The 19,973-nt window shown below is 40.6% G+C and overlaps 1 protein-coding gene across 5 annotated transcripts in view; it reads right to left on the minus strand.

The window, feature by feature from the left end:
• Positions 1-19,973, minus strand: part of LOC121872657 — a 134,337-nt gene that overhangs the window by 40,366 nt on the left and 73,998 nt on the right. For 4 of the 5 annotated variants that reach the window (XM_042375598.1, XM_042375599.1, XM_042375600.1 and 1 more), the window contains 5 exons: positions 17,446-19,323; positions 16,365-16,981; positions 6,524-6,643; positions 1,413-2,954; positions 794-899 (listed from right to left, as the gene is read on the minus strand). In XM_042375598.1, the coding sequence (XP_042231532.1) occupies positions 794-899; positions 1,413-2,954; positions 6,524-6,643; positions 16,365-16,981; positions 17,446-19,323 (4,263 nt within the window). The remainder of the gene's footprint in view (positions 1-793; positions 900-1,412; positions 2,955-6,523; positions 6,644-16,364; positions 16,982-17,445; positions 19,324-19,973) is intronic. The other variant, XM_042375602.1, reaches the window with a different exon arrangement.

Below are 19,973 nucleotides of genomic sequence, written 5' to 3' on the forward strand. Positions count from 1 at the left end.
GTATATTGTTTCCATCGTCTAATTCATCATACCTAAGTGCTCAGCTTCAATGTCTTCTAGTAGTGAGTGCCCCCCAAAATTGCACTTTAGAGGTGGGCATATGCCTTTCAGTTAAAGACCTGTAGGTTGATAGAATGATGAAAGAGGGAGAGGGAAGGAATTTACAAAACCAAAAACTGCAAGGCAAGAAGGAAGCCAAAGAAGATGAGGTTCGACTAAAGGGTCGTAGCACAGAGTAGAGGTGATATGATTAGTAATGGCACGGGTTGCAACTATGATGAAAAGGGGGAGAATGGTGCTTTGGAATGATATGGAGGTGATGAGATTGGTCATTAATAAGTAGAGTAGCTTTAGACTGTATTTTGTTTAAGAATTTTTTGTCATAGTGAGGAATGTCACCCCAAATGTAAGAGCAATTTTCTATGGGGAGGGGCATGGTTGTTGTAAAGGGAATAGAGGAAGCCTTAATATTTGGGTGCATTCTTTGTAATGCTGGAAGTGTGGTGGATCCATGAAAGGTTTTTAGTCAAAGTAAGACCAAGCAAGTGACACTGGTGGATGTTGTAAAGGAAATGTTATTGAAAGAAAGTGAATGCAAGTATTGAACTTTGTATGTTGTGACAGTTGGAGTTTGTGTTTTTGCAGCAGTGAATCTGATAATTGTTCCCTGCTGTGCTATTTAGGTGTACATTTATCAAAACACATAAATACTGTACATGTACTACACACATATGAATACAATCACACAGTCTGGGAGTTAAAATGGTTGAAGAAGAGTGTAGATGGTACTCACCATATGAAATATCATATGAAGACTGAGCTTTTCTGAGTTCATAGTTGGGGGTTGCAAGGTTGACAAGAGAGGTAGTACGTTCAAGCTGTTCCTGACTGTCAACTCGCTATAGAAAGGGAGAAAAGAACATAGGTATTACACTAATGCTTCAATATTTAAACCGAACATTACTCACTTATAGCACACTAAGATAATATGTTTGACGCTGTAGAGGATATACAGTACAGTATGTCTAGAATTGTAAGCAAATGAAAACTGTATTCAAGGAAAATCAAAATCATGCAATAATGATTTTACCTGAAGATGACAAATCCCCCTAAAGATGGGGCAGGTGGAAGAAGGGACAGACTGACTCACTGGAGCAAAAATATCTTAGGTGCAAGTGCACACCAATCTAAATATGGTACAGTATAGCCTGTCCACTATTTGCACTAAGTGGCATAAAATTACATTGAGCACTGGCAGGTAAGCTGATATATATATATATATATATATATATATATATATATATATATATATATATATATATATATATATATATATATATATATATATATATATATATATATATATATATATATATATATATATAAAATGATCAAAGGAGTATAGATCTTACCTTAAGCCTGAGTAGTGGACGTGGAGGATCTGGGACGACAAAATGGCCTTCATTGCTGGTATTGCGATACATGGAAGGTCGATCATTCAAGCTATTGACCCGAACAACTGGTTGATTCACGTTGAGGTTGGTTTCTGAATGCATCCCAAAGAGTGTGGGTTTATTTGGTGGCACAGCAGGCTTAGCAGACTGTGCCTGCTTCAAAAGGAATGGGGAATATTTCACAGGTGCTGAGGAAAATTCACTGATTTGTGGTTTCTTGGGAAGAGAAGGCTTTTCCAAGTCACTGGAGGCCACAGATGTTTCACTGCATATGACTGGCTCCTTTTTATCTTCTTTGAGTTGATCAGGGTTAGACTGTGTAGAGAATGAGTCAGTTGTTGACAACTGACCCATCTTTGGTCTAAGCTGGTGATTAAATGATTCTGACTTAATGATCTTCTTGTCATAACTAGTTTCCTCTGATCTCGATGTGTATGTAGAAATTGAAAAATTCATGACACGTGCTCGATTCTTACTTCTTTCATTACCACTGTCTGAATTTTGGTGAGCCAAACTAGTCTGCATGGTTCTGCTGTTACCATCACTCACGTCTGATGATGACCGTGATGATCGCACCTCCACATCTGAATCAGTTGGTATTGGTGCGTCTGGTATCGGTGGTGGAGCACTCTCATAGCTGGTGTTTGAGCCTGATCTCGTACGATCAAGAACAGCATCTGGCTCTGGACTATTACAACTTTCATAACTCGATATAGAGTCTCTACTTGTTTTATTTACCACATTGGACAAAATTGGGCCATGGAATTCCTTATTATCTATAGGAACCTTAGCAACAACTCGAGGGATGTAGGAATGCTGAACTGGGATATTAGCCCTGACTGAAAATGTCTCTGCTTTTGTAACATTATCCTTTGTTTGCAATTTGGTGGTAGATGGGGTCATTTCCTTAACATGTGCTTTAGGCATATATACAATTGTCTCCAAGTTCCTGGTCTTAGGTTTCAGCTCTACAATTCTTGGTTCATTGTTGTTTGTTTCTTTTATTGCAGATTTTAATTCATTTATGACATTTTGCTTTGCTTTGTCTTCAAATTTATATGATGTGGAAGAGTGGCTGGATGAAGAACTCTTTCTGCTGGATATATTACTTACAGAATCGCAAGTTTCCTTAGTCACTTTTCTTTCCTTCATAGATTCTGTCTTTTCTATTATATCTATTGGTCTAGATTCTGAAATTGAACTACATGGAGAATCCTTAAAACCAGATGGCACATCAGAGAGTATCTCAGGCACAGTCTCTGAAGATATACTTGAAGACTCATCAGTCACTTTTGATGAAGGGCCATCTTTAAAAGGTGTAGGGGGATCTGGGAGTTTGTAACCCCAGGTGTTACCAGAATTACACTCGGGTAATTGGTCAGTCTTTTTCACTGCTGAATGCACTGTAGATTCCTCCGATGAAAACAGCGAAGATTTACTCTCATCTTTCAACTCTGCAAATGCAGCTTCAAGATGAATTTCTATCTTCTTCTTGGTTACCTGAAGGAAAAATATACAAGTACTTTTAAGTCAGGCTCTTAAATTTTTAAATCACATATGAATATTTTGAAAACTTTGCCATGAGAAATTATACAATTTTCCTGGACAAGTTGTGTTTACTGTTATAAAAAGAGCAACTCTTATACTTACACGTTAGCAGCTGTATTTTCTAAGGAATTAACCACCACATTAAATATATTTTATTTCTAGTAAAACCTAACTTAGAGAATAATGATTAGGTCAATTAGTTCCATGTGTTAATATGACTATAAATATAGAAGGAGCTGCTAATTACAGTATAGTACATTATTTCTGTTTTAAGCCATTTGCTGAATTAACAAATACCTGTACAGCTATTATAAAATTTTATTATACAGCTGTTGGCTCACTGCATTCTCAAGTAATTAAGGAACTTACAGCCAATCAGCTGTAGTTCTTGAGAAGGGGGCGGGCATCTTTTCTCAGCTGAGAAAAAACGCACTATGCTTTTCATAAATATGGCCAGGGTGCATGTGAAAGATTTAACACAGGAAAAGCTAAGAGGATGTCCCTCTGTCTGTAGTCACCTTCCCCCCTGCAGACAAAATTGTTGTCTGGCAACTATCCCTCTGATAAAGCCAATCTCTTTGGCACCTTATTCTCTTCTAACTCCACCTTAGAAGATTCCAACACTACTCCTCCCACTGAACCTATGCACTTTCCTATAATCTCCACTCATAGGGTTGCTGGTGTGTTATCCAGGTTGGATGTGAGTAAGGTGCATGGACCAGACGGAATACCCCCTTGTGTTCTGAAATTATGGCCCCTGTGCTTGCTCGCCTCTTCCAACTTTGCCTCAAAGCCCAAAATTTTCCTTCTTCTTGGAAGCGGGCCTTGGTTCAGCCCATCCTGAAAAAGGGTGACAAATTCTAATCTCTCTAACTATCGCCTCATTGCCCTAACCTCGTCCCTCGAGAAGATTTTCTTAACCATCTTAAACTCTCATTTTCTCCGTCACCTTGAACGCCTTTCTCTTTTGTCAGATCACCAGTATAGCTTTTGCCAGGTGAGATCTACTGGTAATCTGCTCTCCTACTGCACCCATCTTTGGTCATCTTATCTTAGGGATTATGGGGAAACTTTTGTCATGGCCCTCAACATCTCCAAAGCATTTGACAGGGTATGGCACAAGTCTTTGCTTTCTAAACTTCCCTCTCATGGTATCTCTCCCCCACTTTGTTCTCTAATTTCTAGCTTCCTTGAGAACCTATCCATGGCAGTTGTTGTTTAGGGATATACTATCTCTTGCTCTTTCTCTACCAAGTGGTGTCCCACAGGATTCTTTTCTTTCACCATCTCTCTTCCTTTTTTTTATCAATAATTTACTTCACACTTCAACTAATTCTGTCCATTCTCATGCTGATGATTCTACTCTTCATTCTTCTTCACAGCATCTACGAATGGGGAGGTAGAAACTTGCTTAAATTCAATAGTAATAAAACACAGTATTTACCAATTACATTTTCCAAAATAGAAGATCTCTCACCAATCACATTTCAGGTTGCAATCATTCATCCAAATTCTAAAACAGATATGCTAGGCCTCACCATTTCCTCTAATATGTCATGGAAGCCATACATCTACAGCAGTGCTAAAGCTGCCTCCCGAAAGCTGAGAATGCTGTACAGATGCCGTAGTTGCTTCACTCCTGAGCAGTTGCTTCAAGATTATATGGGACTCATTTGTCCTAACTTAAGTACTGCTCTCATATCTGGAGTGTCTCTTCTGTCCAACTGTTAAATAGAGTGGAATCAAATGCATTTCATCTTATTAACTCTCCTCATTTACCGGTAATTGATCTCTCTTCCCTTTCTCTTTGCCGCAATGTTGCTTCACTCTCTCTCTTACAGGTAGTTTAACGGGCAATGTTCTGTGAACTTGGCATCCTGTGTACCGCCGGCAAGGCAGTGGGCTCGTAACACACATCTTGCTTACGGTGCCCACAGTTTCTGTGTGGATGTCGGTCACATTAAAATAACTCGTTGTAGTACATCCTTCTTTCCTCACACAGCCAAACTGTGGAATGCTCTGCCTTCTTCTGTGTTTCCATACTCTTACAATTTGTCTCACTTCAAAAAGATGGTTTTCCAGCACCTTCGTGGTGTAGATTAATATTGTAGTCTTTTTCTCTTCTAATTTTACTCTTTATTTTTGCCCCCCCCCCCCTTAAAAAAATTAAATAAAAAATATGTAGTGAAGCATGAATACTTGTCCTGTATTGGAGGATGCAGTGAGTTGCTAGAGAGAGCTGTATGAGAGGAAGAAGAGAGAAACTGTCCAAACTTCTCTTTAAGCTTCCAAACTTTGTTCTTAATCCACATCCTCCCAGGAAACTTTATCAACTAGCAAACAAACTTCAGAAAATCAAAATCACCAATTAGAAAAAAACATCAGTAAGCAATGTAAATGACACAGAACTGGTAAGTGAGCCAGTCCAGCAACTCGTCCTATTGTACAGGTGCTATGATTTTGGAGTAATTTATGTCATGCTGTAGAGAAAATATACTATATGAATTCCCACCAAAACACAATGCCTGCCACCTGCCAAGCTGACAGTGCCCTGGGGGTGCCTTAGATTAAAGCCAATCACAGTGACTTGTGAGTGTGACGTCATAGGCATAACCGGGTTGATTGGCTGGAGGCTAGAGTGTAGTGCCTAGCAAGGGGTGCACTTGATTTTTAAACCCAGAATCTGTGTTTGGGTGTGGACGTGTGTGGATCGACAGAGATGTATACAGTTTAAGCAAGTGCACTTAAAGCTTTATTTGTTTCACAAAATGTAACCCCATTTAACTAGCTAGGAGAATAGGGTATTGTTTTGAAAGTGTAACTGTACATTCTAAATAATGTACTAGTTAATAAATGAAGAACTGTTAAGAATAGTTCTCAATTCACTTCCCTTGTGCAATGAGTAAAATATTCCTCTGAAGTAAATGTTATACAGTCATACAGTGACCCCTATGAGTAACAACATAACTACTCTATCACATATTTCCCCTCATGTATATGTTAGTGCATGATATACTTATTCTTACAGTTATTACTGTTACTTTCTCCTCCCTCCCTCCCCTCTTGCTGCCTGACCACAAACCAGCCGCCCTCCCTCAACCACAGGTCTCCCCTCCTTCACCTATCGAACGAAAGAGTAAGATTAAGAAAAGAGAATTAAGAGAATAAAGAAAGAGTTAAAGTAAATAAATAAATAGAAGGAAGAAATAAAATTAAATAAATAGAAATAAGAAATAAAATAAGGGAAGTAAATAAAATTCTATTACACTATAAACACAGAGATGAATGTCATTACTATGTAAACACAAAAGGCCTCATACTAAATACAGTACTGTAATGATTAAATAATGATACAGTTCTATAATCTAATCTTGCATGACTACTGATTATAAATCACATTTCACAGACTGATTCCAAAGCATTGTTTAAGATTATAGATTCTAAATAAAATACAGTACTGTATCAGTATGTTTACATAACATAGTGCAGTACAGGTACAGTAAGCCACTGTAACAACATACCTCCTGGGATACTTGGGCAGTCAGCTCATTGTGGTTGGTCTTGACAAAAGAGTTGTTTGATGAAGCAGATGATGCTGATGACACCGAGGATTTTCTGTTCCCTAAATTAGTCGTGGTGAGCTGATAAAATCACAAAAAAGTAAATCAACTTTTGGGAATTTAACATGAGATTTACATTATAAGTATAATACATAAAATATTCAACAGAAAACAATAATTTGTTGTTAAGCATATAAAAATTACTTATTTTCAAATAATCTGTTTCTTTCACAGTCTTATATGACTTTTCTTACTACAGTATGCTGTTGGGTAGCTGAAAACAAGAGTAAACACAAGACTTCCCCTTCATTTGTTGTCACCCATTCACTTACTGTATTTATTCAGTACTTCCCTCCACATGCTTCTTGGTCTTCTCTTCTTCCTACCATCTAACTATGAATTATGCACTCTTATTACTTCTCTTACTCTGTGCGTTAAGGATTAGAGGGTAGGGGGTGGTGGTAAGGGGGGGGGGGGAAGTAACATCTGGACCTCTCAGTTTCTTTCAAGTGTTTTCTTCAGGTTGAAAAAATCAAATACAGTAAAGGCAATTTTTTTCCACACTACTGGCTCTTACGATAAGCTACAATATATTCTGGACCTTTTGTGGCATGTTCTGTGGAGGGGGTGAAGGTTTGGTTAAGAACATAAGAATGGAGGAAACTGCAGCGGGCCTATTGGCCCATACTAAGCAGTCCCATATACACCCAACCCCTATTGCTCATACATCCATCACTGCAACTAAATACTGTAAAAGCAATTTGATTTTGAAGTTGATAATCACTTCTTAATCATAGCATGTGAACTGAATTTTTGGCCATGATTTGTTGATCATGTGACTAGTGTCGCCAAGTTGACCTTTTAAGCCAAATAACTCAAATTTGGCCTTTATAAAAGTGGTTGGCCTGAGAAAATTGCTGGTTGGCCATTTCAAACAAGCTAGAATCCCCCCCCCCCCCTCCATTTTTTTATACTTGTGCACAGGGTACAGTACTTTTATTTACTGTAAAGTATTCAAAATTAGTCGTGCGAACAGGATACCTGTACAAATACCCAAGGACTATATACTACTCTGCAGTCATTTGAGTTCACAATTGTCTTTTTTGTTGCAAAAGCACATCTGGATCCTGTCTACCTAACTGCTGCCAAACTTCAGCAGAACAAATTGATTCATTTAAGGATATGAAATGATAGACACTTAAATTTATCAAATTAAGGGCATTCGTACTGTTGTGAAACGCTACTTTAGTCAATGGTTCACTGACCCTCCAAGCATGTTGAGCAGGGGCAGATCCAGGAATGTTAAAAGGGGGAATCCAAGAACTTGTGGGTGGGGGAGCATGACGATCACAGCGAGCCCACCCAGCTGGGGGATTTTGGGGGGGGCGCTGTAAGCCACCCATAATGTTTGTTTTTTTAAATCTAACCTATATCAAGGGCATTTTGAGGGCATTTTGAAGCCATGTGCACTTGATATTAGGAGATATTCTGAGGTCAATACCTGTAGTAATTACTTTTTACTATACAGGTACAAAAATGCCCAAGTACAATACTGTATTAAAGAAAAAGTATTTGGATGTTCTGATGAAAAAAAAAGGGAGGGGGGGTCCGGAACCCCAGGAACCCCCCCCCCCCAGATCCGCCCCTGTTGAATGCTGCAGGAATGATATAAAAAAATATACCGTAAGTAGGCTAAATCACAATAATGCTCTTTCTAAAACAACAGACGATCATTACCACACAAATTTAGCCAGTCCATTTCTTGGTCACCTATTAAAAGAGATGGATACCCACTTTGATGAAGAGCCAAGGGCATGTGCTGCCCTCTTCCAAATTATTCCAAAGTTAATTAAAGCATATGAATAACCTTGGCATTCTTTGTTTATAGTTGGTATTTTGGATATGACCTTTGACTTGTTCTCAACCCAATTCCTTTTTAGATGAGTTAAGGTACTGAAAATCTCTGAATTCCAAGAAAGAAAACCTACCTAACAAATTTTAATAAATGTTTCAGATATTTTCCAAATTTCTAGAGGTGGATCCAGGGGGTACAGACTCCACCCCCCCCCCCATCAGAAAATTCCAATACTTTTTCTTTAATGCAGTACAGTAATGTACTTGGGCATTTTAGTACAGCAAAAAGTAGCTACTATTGACCTCAGAACATCTCCTAATATCAAGTGCACATGGCTTCAAATGACCTAAAAATGCCCTTGATATTGGTCAGATTTAAAAAACAAAAACATTATGGGTGGCTTACAGCGGCCCCTCAAAACCCCCCAGCTAGGTGGGCTCACTGTGCTTGCCAGATCCCCCCTTTGATATTCCTGGAACCGTCCCTACCTCTATGACCTACAGTGTATTGGTTGTGTCTACAGGTTCCGCTGAGGCACATTAAGAGCTACCCGAGAAACAGGTTGACAGTAGAAAGGTTGACTGGCCTGGTTTTGATGCATCATGGCATTGAAAAAGATATACAAGTTATTGTTGATATGTTTGTTGAGAAAAAAAATCCTTTTTGACTGATGTGAATGCCTCTGGAAATTTTTTTTCTTTTGTAAATAGCTCCTAGTTATTTTATTTTATCAAAATTCAATTTTGAGTCCTTACCTGTATACATTGTACAATACTTCTTAACTTATAGTTGTAATGGTTTTCATAGGTACCCTTCAAGTACAGTACTGACGCGGCAATTCACAATTTTTATCTTCATTTCATTTTTATAGTTCTTTTAACTAGCACATTCCTTGATAAGAGAGAGGAGTTTGAAACACTACTAAGAGTACACCAACCAGATATTGTAGGAGTTGTTGAACTGTTGTACAAGAACAGGAGAATCGACCCAGATGAATGCGAGTTCAGTATTGCTAGACATGAGTCATTTACGAAACCTTCTCAAGAAACTTGCAAGAGGAGTGTGGTTATCTACGCTAGGCAAGACCTTAGAGCCAGCCAGGTGAGGTGTACAGGGAGAGGATGTTTTTGAAGAGTCCAAGTGGTGTAAAAATAAATTAAAGGGAGGGGACTTACTTATCATCGGGTGTATCTACAGATCCCCAAACTGTGGCCCACTAAATCAAAGGAACTTAAGAACCTTAATAAACAACGCGGCGATGCTCAACCCTAGCCACCTCCTTATCATGGAGGACTTTAACTATGGCGACATCGACTGGAGAAACGAGTCCACCCCAAATGACTTGAATAACCCTGCTACTCTTTTCGTAGAAACTCTGAGAGATAATTTTCTGTTCCAACATGTTAAGAGACCCGACACATTACAGAGGGGAGCAAACACCCAAGCCACTTGACCTCATCATAACAAACAAGGAGGGTATGGTGGCCAAACTGGAACACCTTGCCCCAGATGGCACCAGTCACCATACAGTGTTGTCATTCAGATTTAACTGTTACCTAGTTCAAGATAAGGCCAGGCCAAGGTGCAAATATTACAAGGGAAATTACAATGGGATGAGGGAAGAGATGAGGGGTATCAACTGGCCTGACTTATTAAGGTACAAGAACGCAGACACTACGCTGAATATCATAACTAGTAAAATGACCCATTTGATCGATAAATATATACCCAAGACCAAACCCAGTGCTTCTAGGAATACGAGGGGATCCCTACACATGAACCATGCGGCGGTTGACAAAATTAAGAAGAAAACACAGAAATTCAAGACGTGGGTTGGGTCAAATGATAAGCAAGACAGGAGGATGTATGCAAGAGCCAGAAACCAAGCAAAGATAGAGTGTAGAAGGGCTGAAAAGGAGTTCCAGAGGCTGGTTGCAAGCGAGGTCAAGTCAAACCCAAAGGCGTTTTACCGCTATGCAAAGTCGAAATTGAAAACGCGAGTAGGAGTATCACACCTGAGGCTGGCGGATGGTAGTTACGCAGATTCTGACCAGGATAAAGCTGAGGCATTGAACAGTTTCTTTTCCTCAGTGTTCACAAGAGAGGATGCAACTAACCTTCCTGCGTTTGAGTACAGACGGTTCGACACAGCACTGACCCACATTGTGTTCACAGAAGAGGGTATTAGAAATAAACTGTCCAGGCTAAAGGTCCATAAGAGTCCCGGACCTGGCATGGTGCATCCTAGAGTGCTAAGAGAGTTGTGCTACGAGCTTGCAGAGCCCCTGAAGATCCTGTTTTGTAAATGCCTGGATGAACAAATGGTCCGCAGTGAATGGAAAGTGGCTTATGTGAGTCCTATCTTCAAGAAGGGCGATCGTCACTTCACGATTAATTATAGACCATTGAGCCTGACCAGCATAGTATGTAAAGTACTTGAGAGCATTTTAAGAGATGCCACGATGGAACATCTAATACGAAACAACCTTGTAAAGGATTGCCAACACGGTTTTATACGGGGGCGCTCTTGCTTAACACAATTGCTCAAGTTATTGGATATTTGGACCCATATTCTGGAACGGGGTCGTAATATCTACAATATTTACCTAGATTTTGGCAAGGCTTTCGACAGTGTACCCCGCGAAAGGCTGAAATTCAAACTGGAAGGGTACGGAATTCGGGGAAATGTCCTAGCGTGGATAGAAGACTTTCTACATGACCGCAAGCAGTGTGTGGTGATTAATGGCACGAAATCATCATCTGTACCTGTCACAAGTCAGGTACCACAGGGCAGTGTATTGGGCCCACTGTTTGTTTGTTTCACAAATGACATGCCTGACGTACACTCCTCCATACAAATGTTTGCCGATGACGCCAAGTTATTTCGGGAAATTAAGAACCAATCGAACTGTGAAGAGCTGCAGAAGGACCTCTGTGGGCTCCAGGAATGGTCGAAGAAATGGCTGCTGAGATTCAATGTCACGAAGTGTAAGAGGATGCACCTGGGGCGTCCCAACGGGATGAAGAAACTGCACTTGTTGAGACTGTGTGTGAGAAGGACCTAGGTGTGTATGTTGACAATGAGCTGAAGTTCTCGGGCCATTGTGAGAAGAAGGTAAATCAGGCAAATAAATTATTGGGTCTTATAAGGTCGTTCAGATATCTAGACGGTCCGTCCCTCGTAACGATCTTCAGGAGTGAAGTGCTTCCCCATCTGGAGTACTGTCACCCCATCTGGTCCCCGAGATATGCTGGGGACTATCAGTTGGTTTAAAATGTTCAAAGGAGGGCCACCAGACTGGTGCCTGCACTTCGGCACCTCAGCTACCCTGAGAGATTGGAGCGCCTGAATTTGCCTAGCTTATACTACAGACGGGCAAGGGGGGACCTAGTTGAGGTGTATAAGCATCTCAGGGGGCACTACTCAGTTGAGTGTCCTTACTTGGAGCTGGCAGATGCTCGCCCCACAAGGGGTCACAGCTCAAGATTGAAGAAGCTGCAAGTCCAGAAAACCGTGAGGGCAAACTTTTTCGGAGTGAGGGTTGTAAACTCTTGGAACAATCTACCAGAGTGTTGTGATGGCACCGAGTGTGAGCTCTTTCAAGACCAGACTTGACCAACACTGGAGCGGGTTCAGGTGCATTCAGGAGACGGTGCATGCCCAGTATTTGTCAACAGTGCGTGACAGAGACGGGACCGATCGCCAGGGCGGCTAGCAAGCCAATCTTTTGGTGAAGAAGATAAATGAAAAGAGACGTGACCGATCGCCCAAGCGGCTAACAAGCCGATCAGTGGCGAAGAGGATAAAAGTTAAAAAAAATAGACATTTGCAATTATTGTACAGGATATTTGAAGATTCTTTTGATAACTGTTGTATCCAAATTAGATTTTAATTTTGTATCATATTTGAATGAGATAGACCTTATAAAACAATAAACTGTACTGTAATTTATTTTACACTCACTCAATGGAGGTTTGTTCCAAGAAGAAAATAATACTACCTGTATACCCTTTTTTATTTTTGGGGTTGCACCTTTTTTTCCTTGGAGCCCACCTTACAGAAATGCCTAGATCCACCTTTGTATTTTATGCCCACACCACCTTTACAATCCCTTATTAACTCTCTATAACACTTCTGTCATTTCCACATCTCCCTCCGAGTGTGGTCACTGGTAACAAGTCTTTACATTTCTGTGCAGTCAGAAGCAGTAATTGCTACCCCCCTCCCCCCACACAATGCAGTATCGCCAGCCACAAAAGTTCCCAAACTACCCAATTACGTTTAGAGCGAACAGGAACTGTAGTGATGATGATTAACTTTGACGTGGTATGTAATGGATGCAAACAGAAGGTAAATGTTAAGAGAAAGGTAATGATCTGAGAGGAAGGTTTGACATAGTTGAATCCCAGTCTATAGATTATGTACAGTACAGTACAGTGCATATATAACATTTTGTTTTTCTAACAATTTCTATACTACAATAATACAGTACCGGGTATTCTCTTTGTAATTGTCTGATCTAAAAAGTCACAGGCATTATTTAAGTTCCTTCCATTCATTTCTTGCTAAGAACATAAAACATTTCATTAATTTGATTTACTTATCACTGCAATAAATATTACATATGTACATTACTACAGTGAACCCTCAAAGATCCGGATTAAAAGGGGGGGGACCACCTGTCCGGAAAAGCAGTTTGTCCGGATTTTCCAGGAATAATAAATGATATAAGAAACACCAAAAATACAGAACTAATGTACAGTATAGCCTCGATTTATGTGGGTTTTGTTTACGCGTTTGGTCATTTACGCGGTGCCTTGCCAGAATAAAAATGCTTTAATTACACGGTAAATTTGGTCATTTACGCGGAGAGCGGCTGGAGGTCCAGACGATCCACGCCATTTTTCATTCAAGCGGTCTATTCTCGACCATACGCGGGAAGCGGCACAGTGGGGATGCGCATTAGGTCGCTGTTGCGTTATTGCTGACGTCATATGACGTATTGGACTGTGATTGGGCCACGCATCCTTACCACCCACGCATTCCCTCCGCCGCTAGCTGTGATTGGTCTAATGTTACATGACGTGGCCTGGGACGGGAGGGAGTGCCTGACCCAGCCGCGTCAGTCTCATTGTTCTCCTGTCGCCGCGTATACTGTTCTCTATTGTGCTCGCTAATCTGTTCAACAATGGCATCCGCTGGACCCCCACCACTACAGAAAAACCTTGCATTACCTGGACCTAGCCACCCCAAGCCCAATATGATACGACATGCCCTAAGTTACAAAGTTAAGTACAAGATCGTGCAAGATTTAGAAAAAGGAACGAGACAAGTTGATTTGGCGGGCCAGCATGGCGTGAACAAATCTACGATCCGGACGATCAAGAATGATGCCGCCAAGATTAAAGAACATATGAGCATCACAAAGTCTACAGGTGCTTCAATGGTGAAGTACTGTCAGAATAAGGTGCTGCTCAAGACGGAGAACTTGCTGGTGAGCTACTTAATTCGTCAGGCAAGACGTAACATGGCGGTCGACACGCGGGCAATGCAGGACTACGCACGTGAACTGTACGCATCAGTGGCGCACAAGATGGGAATTGCAGAGCCCAAACCCTTCACTGCTTCCTCTGGGTGGCTGCAAGGGTTTAAGAAAAGGAACAAGATTACCAACATTAACATTGTTGGTGAAGGAGCGAGTGCTGACCGTGCTGCCACCATGGATTTTCCTCCATTCTTACGAGAAGTTATGGAGGAAGGACAGTACACCGACGACCAGGTGTTCAACATGGATGAATCCAGTATGTTTTGGAAAAAATTACCTTCCAAGACCTTCGTTGTCCAGTCTGCCAGCAAGTGTCGGGGCCGGAAATTGCAGAAGGAGCACATCACCGTCCTGTTTACCACCAATGCCTCCGGTACCTGTAAGCTCAAGTTGTCGGTGATCCACACAGCCCGCAAGCCGCACGCCTACAAGAACATGGACATGACCAAGCTAAATGTCCACTGGCTAACCTCACGTAAGGCGTTGATGTTCACTGGTCTGTCCCTCACCTGATTTGACGACTGTTTCGTTCCTGACGCCAAGAAATTCTGCGTGCAAAATAATGTGCCATTCAACATTTTGTTGCTCCTTGACAACAGACCAGGACACTCGCCCCTACTGTTGGATCGTCACCCCAATGTAAAAGTGGTCTTCCTTCCTCCCAACACTACGTCGTTAATCCAGCCCATGGACCAGGAGTTGATATGCAACGTTAAGGCTGCATTCTCTGCAAAGAAGTTTAAGCTCCTGAACGACTGTACCAACACCAAGGATGAGTTGCGTAACCTTCTGAGTGGCACAGATAGCGAGAGTGACGACAACGAGGATGCAGAACAAGAGTTGGCGGAGCATGAAGTGCGAGTTAAACAGTTTTGGAAAATGTTTAACGTCAAGAAAGCTGTTGATTTCTTGGTGGAGGCATGGGGGCAGCTGTCTGTGGCAACGATTCATCACGTGTGGCGGTATGTGTTGCAGGGTATCCCAGGTGGGAGGCAGAGTCAACCTGTGGCTGGTGAGGTTCAGTCTGTTGCAGTGGCAGTGGACCTTGCAAGAGAAGCTGCACAGAGTGTTACAGCTGCAGGCTTCTCCGAGACCACCAACGACGACATCATGGAGGTAATCAGAGATCCTAAGGTGACTGCCAACGAAATGTTGGAAGACGATGACGTCAGTGAAGATGCAGGTGGTGCGGTAGCCCAAGAAGAACATAAGTTAACACATGGTAATGTTAAGGATGCCATAGAGTTTGCCGAGAAACTCAAGCTCGTCCTTTCCAACGACCCTGACGATCACCGCTATGAAGTCTTCAGTAACCATCTGTTGCAAACTATGGAGCCGTACATCACGATGTATCACGACCACATGAACACTAGCCATCAGCGTAACATAACTGACTTCTTCGCCCGCAACCCACCATAGCCAGCCCAAGCCAGTGACAGTGACGCTATGGACTTTGAAGGATTTGTCAGGGAGGCCCTGACAACTATGGTGGATAGTGATGGTGATTCACCAGAGGGCCAGTAATCTGCCCTTTGCCTCGAAACCAGCCCCCATCCTCGTATGCCAACCCATCTCTTCTATTAACGTAAGTGTTAAACCTTGATTTTTCTTATACCTGGTACAGTATATTATTCTCTTATTGATATTTCTCTTCTATATTATGTGTGTGTGCATACCATCATAAAATTAAGGTAATATTTTTACTAAAACGTACGTATTGTGTCGCAAAAAGTGGAGTTTGGGGGACGGCCCAGTCTCTATTTCAATTAATCCCATATGTTCTGTTATTTCATTTACGCATTTCTCGTTTTACGCGGTACTCCACGGGTTCAATTGACCGCGTAAATGAAGACTATACTGTAGTGATAAACCAATTACCGTATATAAACCATGCATTTACCTATGATAACATAATAAGAAACATTGTATCATTATTTGAGTGAATGAAATAATATTCCCACAAACAACTGTCAACTCCGTTTACGTTTCCCACCTCCTCGGGCACCTGTGTCCAAGCAACTGACGGGTCAAGCAACGCCCATGGGCCTAAAATGTTCTTTACTCTGGTTTGGGAATGCTTCTTAGGGAAACTTCTTAGCCCAGAACCCCTGAATTTTTTGTCCGGATCTTCCGAAATCCGGATTTCCCGGGTCCAAACTTCCGAAATCCGGATTTTCCGGGTCCGGATCTTCGGGGTTTTACTGTACAATACAATCAAATCTCGGCTTACCACATTTATATTATAAATTTTTATCTTTTGACAAACAGATGACCCATGAAAACAAATTCCAATTTTGAAATCTAAAATCCTCTAATTCTTGTTCCCAGGTATTTTGTGTAAATCCATCTACAACAATACAATTTGTCACAATCTGTGTAACTTCTGAAAACTGGAACATACCTTGTCATTGCTAAGGTCCTGTGAAGCAGCATCAGAACTCTTTTGGATGGTTCCCTCAACTGCTGGGAATCTAACAGAGGATAATGGCAATTCAAGTATCTCTGTTTTTACCTCCTCAAAGACTTTATTTTCTTCTGGCGTGTTTTGTAGTGTCTTTCCCCTGTCGTCTCCTTCAGAGTCAGTGATGGACAATGAGGAAACCGACTGTATGTCGAAGTCTTTGAGAACTTCACTGCCATTTTCACTAGATTTTTCTTGTGGTTTGGAGATTACACTTTTGTTTATGACTTCTTTCTTGAGCAAGGGAGCCTCCAAATCATTGATAACTTCCAACTTTCTAGTAGAAATGGGAATCTTCTTTTGTTGGACATCACTTCTAAAATTGTCCTCGACACTATTTATGCTACCAGTTTTGCTTCTGCTGCTAATGCTTTCGTTATCAGCAATATTTTGTTGATTGACAATATTAGTTTCTCTTACAAAATTTAGTCCTATTAGTTTATTTTGAAGCAAGTTTTCTTCAGCAGGGGTTTTATCTGACTTCACTCGAGCATTGTCAACATTTTCCTCACTTGTCTCGGAGGAAAAGCTAGCAGTGCGAGTTTGTACCTCATGATCTGTCAAATGTAAATACAGTAGTAAGAAAAACACTAATTTCTTAAATCAATGTGTTTCACAGCTAACCCTTATGCCTTCTAAAATGTGTATTTCAATAAAATTCATATGTAAAGAATATAACACAAAGTACTGCACTACATAACTGAATACAAAAGGAGCATGCATATTCACTTTTTTAAAATACCTTAATTACTATACAGTATACTTTCCATTTGTTAATTTTAACCAAAATGTTAATATCTACTACAGTATACTATACATTACATAGTCTATGGAATAACTACCAATTTTTACTCTGCATTAAACTGATTAGCCATTACAAGTACTGTACTATACCATTAATTTCTACTATTAATACAGTTTGTCTTATTAATGAGGAATTAATGAACCAAACCAGAAGACCTGGATAAGCACCATAAGAAGCATACTGATAGACCCCAATTGAAACCTTCATCATGCAAACCTGTATCTGAGCACAGAGAAGAGCTGGAGGCAAGTCGAGGTCGTAAAGGAGATCCACGAAGAACTCCTTCAGAAGTTCCCTGAGGAGATCCCATCACTTTTGGAAGTTCTTGAAGTGAATCATGTGGGCTATCACTATCCGAATCTGATGATTCCAACCCTACATTATGAAGAGAATCTGCATCTTTCCAGTTTTTAAGTTCTGCCATCATTGCCAAGTATCCAGCTCGATAACTGCTTGCTGCTGTTTGTGCAGGAAGAGCAGCAATGGGAGGAACAAGGGGAGTTGTAGTAGAAGAGTTGTGCGAGGAAGTAGAAGATGAACTTCGTGCATTTAAAGTATTGTCATTCTGAACTGGGAGAGTTGAGACACGGTCATATTCCTGAGATGAATCACTCATCTTGGATACAACACTAGAAGTACGTGACTGACACTTTGAGGAAACAGATGGGGTATCAACTTCTTCCTCAGATAATAAAGACAAAACATCAGCATCTCCTTTGGACAGTTTGGATACATGAACTTTAAACTCCTCATCTGGAGGCTCTTGAGCTTTTCCTTCAAATTCTTCAACTTGAGAAAGATGAGAAATCCGAGAGGAATCACAACTTGTGATGTTATCATTATAGTATCCCATATTTAAAGTGTCATTTAGGGAATTATCTTGAGAGCCCTGTAATTTTTCATTGTGAGGCATTGTTTCTTTAACAGGAGTCAAGTTCTTTGCTCGTTGCACAACTACTGGAGGGGTAGGGGCCATTTTTTTCTGCTGGGGTTGAGTTCTTGGTGTAGGCTTTGGTTGAATATCTACTTTCCATACAACCTTTTCTTCATGTGAGAAACCCCCAGTTCTGTTGTTTTGGTTTCCTTCACCAGTTGTGGTTCTTGATGATATCAATGGAATACTGTGATCTGTGGTACTGACTGCAAATTTACTTCCTGATGCTGTGTAAGTTGGTGCAACAGGAGCATTTTTTCTTGGAGTAGGTAGGGGGGCACCCCTTTTAACTGGTATTGATGTAAGATGAGTGCTAACTTGTCTACTTTGGCCAACTGCTGTGTTATCAGAAACATTCCTGGGTTCAAACATATCTTCATTAAATTCAAAATCATCATTTTCAAATACAATATTATCTTGCCTCACAAGTCCTTTACCTCTTGCCAGGGGGTTTGTTTTGGACTTGGTTGCTGATCTACCCTTACTGCCATACTTTTCTTCTTCACTGACTTTCTGAGTTTTTCCATCTGCTATAAATTTCTTACTGACATCATCCTTATGAACAGCTGTGTGTGACTTAGTGACAATTCTAAATGTAGGGATATCTGGTATGCCCTCCATACCAACATTCTGTGGCACTATGGCATCATCAAGATTAGGAATATTTTTGGCACTAACACCATCACTGGGAAAATTAAGACTACGTTCTTGATTTTTTCTACTCTGCATAACAGGCAAGTTATTTCCTTCTTGAACACCTTCTGTGGAGAGTTTCTGCCTCTTCTGGTTAAGCACAGTAGATGCAGAAGGAAGTTCTTGTGAGGAATGATGACGCTTGTCCTGATCTTGAATTTGGTAGTCCTGGTGGTGGTGGCGCTGGAGACCCTCAGACTCAGCTAACCTGTCAGGAGAGATGATGCCACTTGCTCTGCTGTTCATTTTGCTGCTGTTTGTGCTGTGGCTTAGACTAGTTGCTGTTGCTGCTTCATGATGCATTCCCAAGGTGACTCCAGCAGCAACAGTAGTACGTGCGGCGGTGGGTGAAGGAGGTTTGTTGGTGGTAGGGAAACTTTGATGTGGAGGTTGCATATTGGACGAGGAAGGAATGGTGTAAGGAAGGGGAGGACTATTGGAGAAGGTTGCGCCAAGGTTAGTGCATTCTGTGGAGGGTTAGTACAGCCAATTACCAAGCATGCAAAGGATACTAATTACTAACATGCACACCAGACTTGAAATGTTACAGACATATGCCATGCTATTATAGACTCCTTTCCATTGATAATAAAAAATTTGAGGAAAAATTGTTAAATTTTCTACAATCTGTTTGATGTGATTTCATATCTGCATAAATATCTAATATGACAAAGTCTTGCTCTCAATCAGATGATATATTACTCATGTAGTTGGCAAACTACTGCATGATCATGTCATCACACACATACACAGACTCACTCATGATTCTACTTTGATACCTGACTAACAAGTTTGATGTTTATAGGTACAGTACAACATTCATACAACCTACTAAACAAATAAGCACTTCAGATATTTACTAATCTACCATGCATGAAATATTTAAAGTGTAAATACAGTATCAAAGAATAAAGCTACAGCATCATATCATTAAAACAAAATAAAATTTCTGTAAAAGGTACTGTACTAATCTTATCAAGTCAAACCTATGCTACAATATATTCAAATACGTACCACATTGCTATTTTATATCACAAACAATAAATTATACTTTAATGTATAAAATCTAAAAACTTCAACATATAAAACCATGGAAATTGCTAAATGGCAACATTGT

The sequence above is a fragment of the Homarus americanus genome, unplaced genomic scaffold (genome assembly GCF_018991925.1).
Source record: "Homarus americanus isolate GMGI-L3 unplaced genomic scaffold, GMGI_Hamer_2.0 scaffold39155, whole genome shotgun sequence".
Taxonomy (NCBI): Eukaryota; Metazoa; Arthropoda; class Malacostraca; order Decapoda; family Nephropidae; genus Homarus; species Homarus americanus.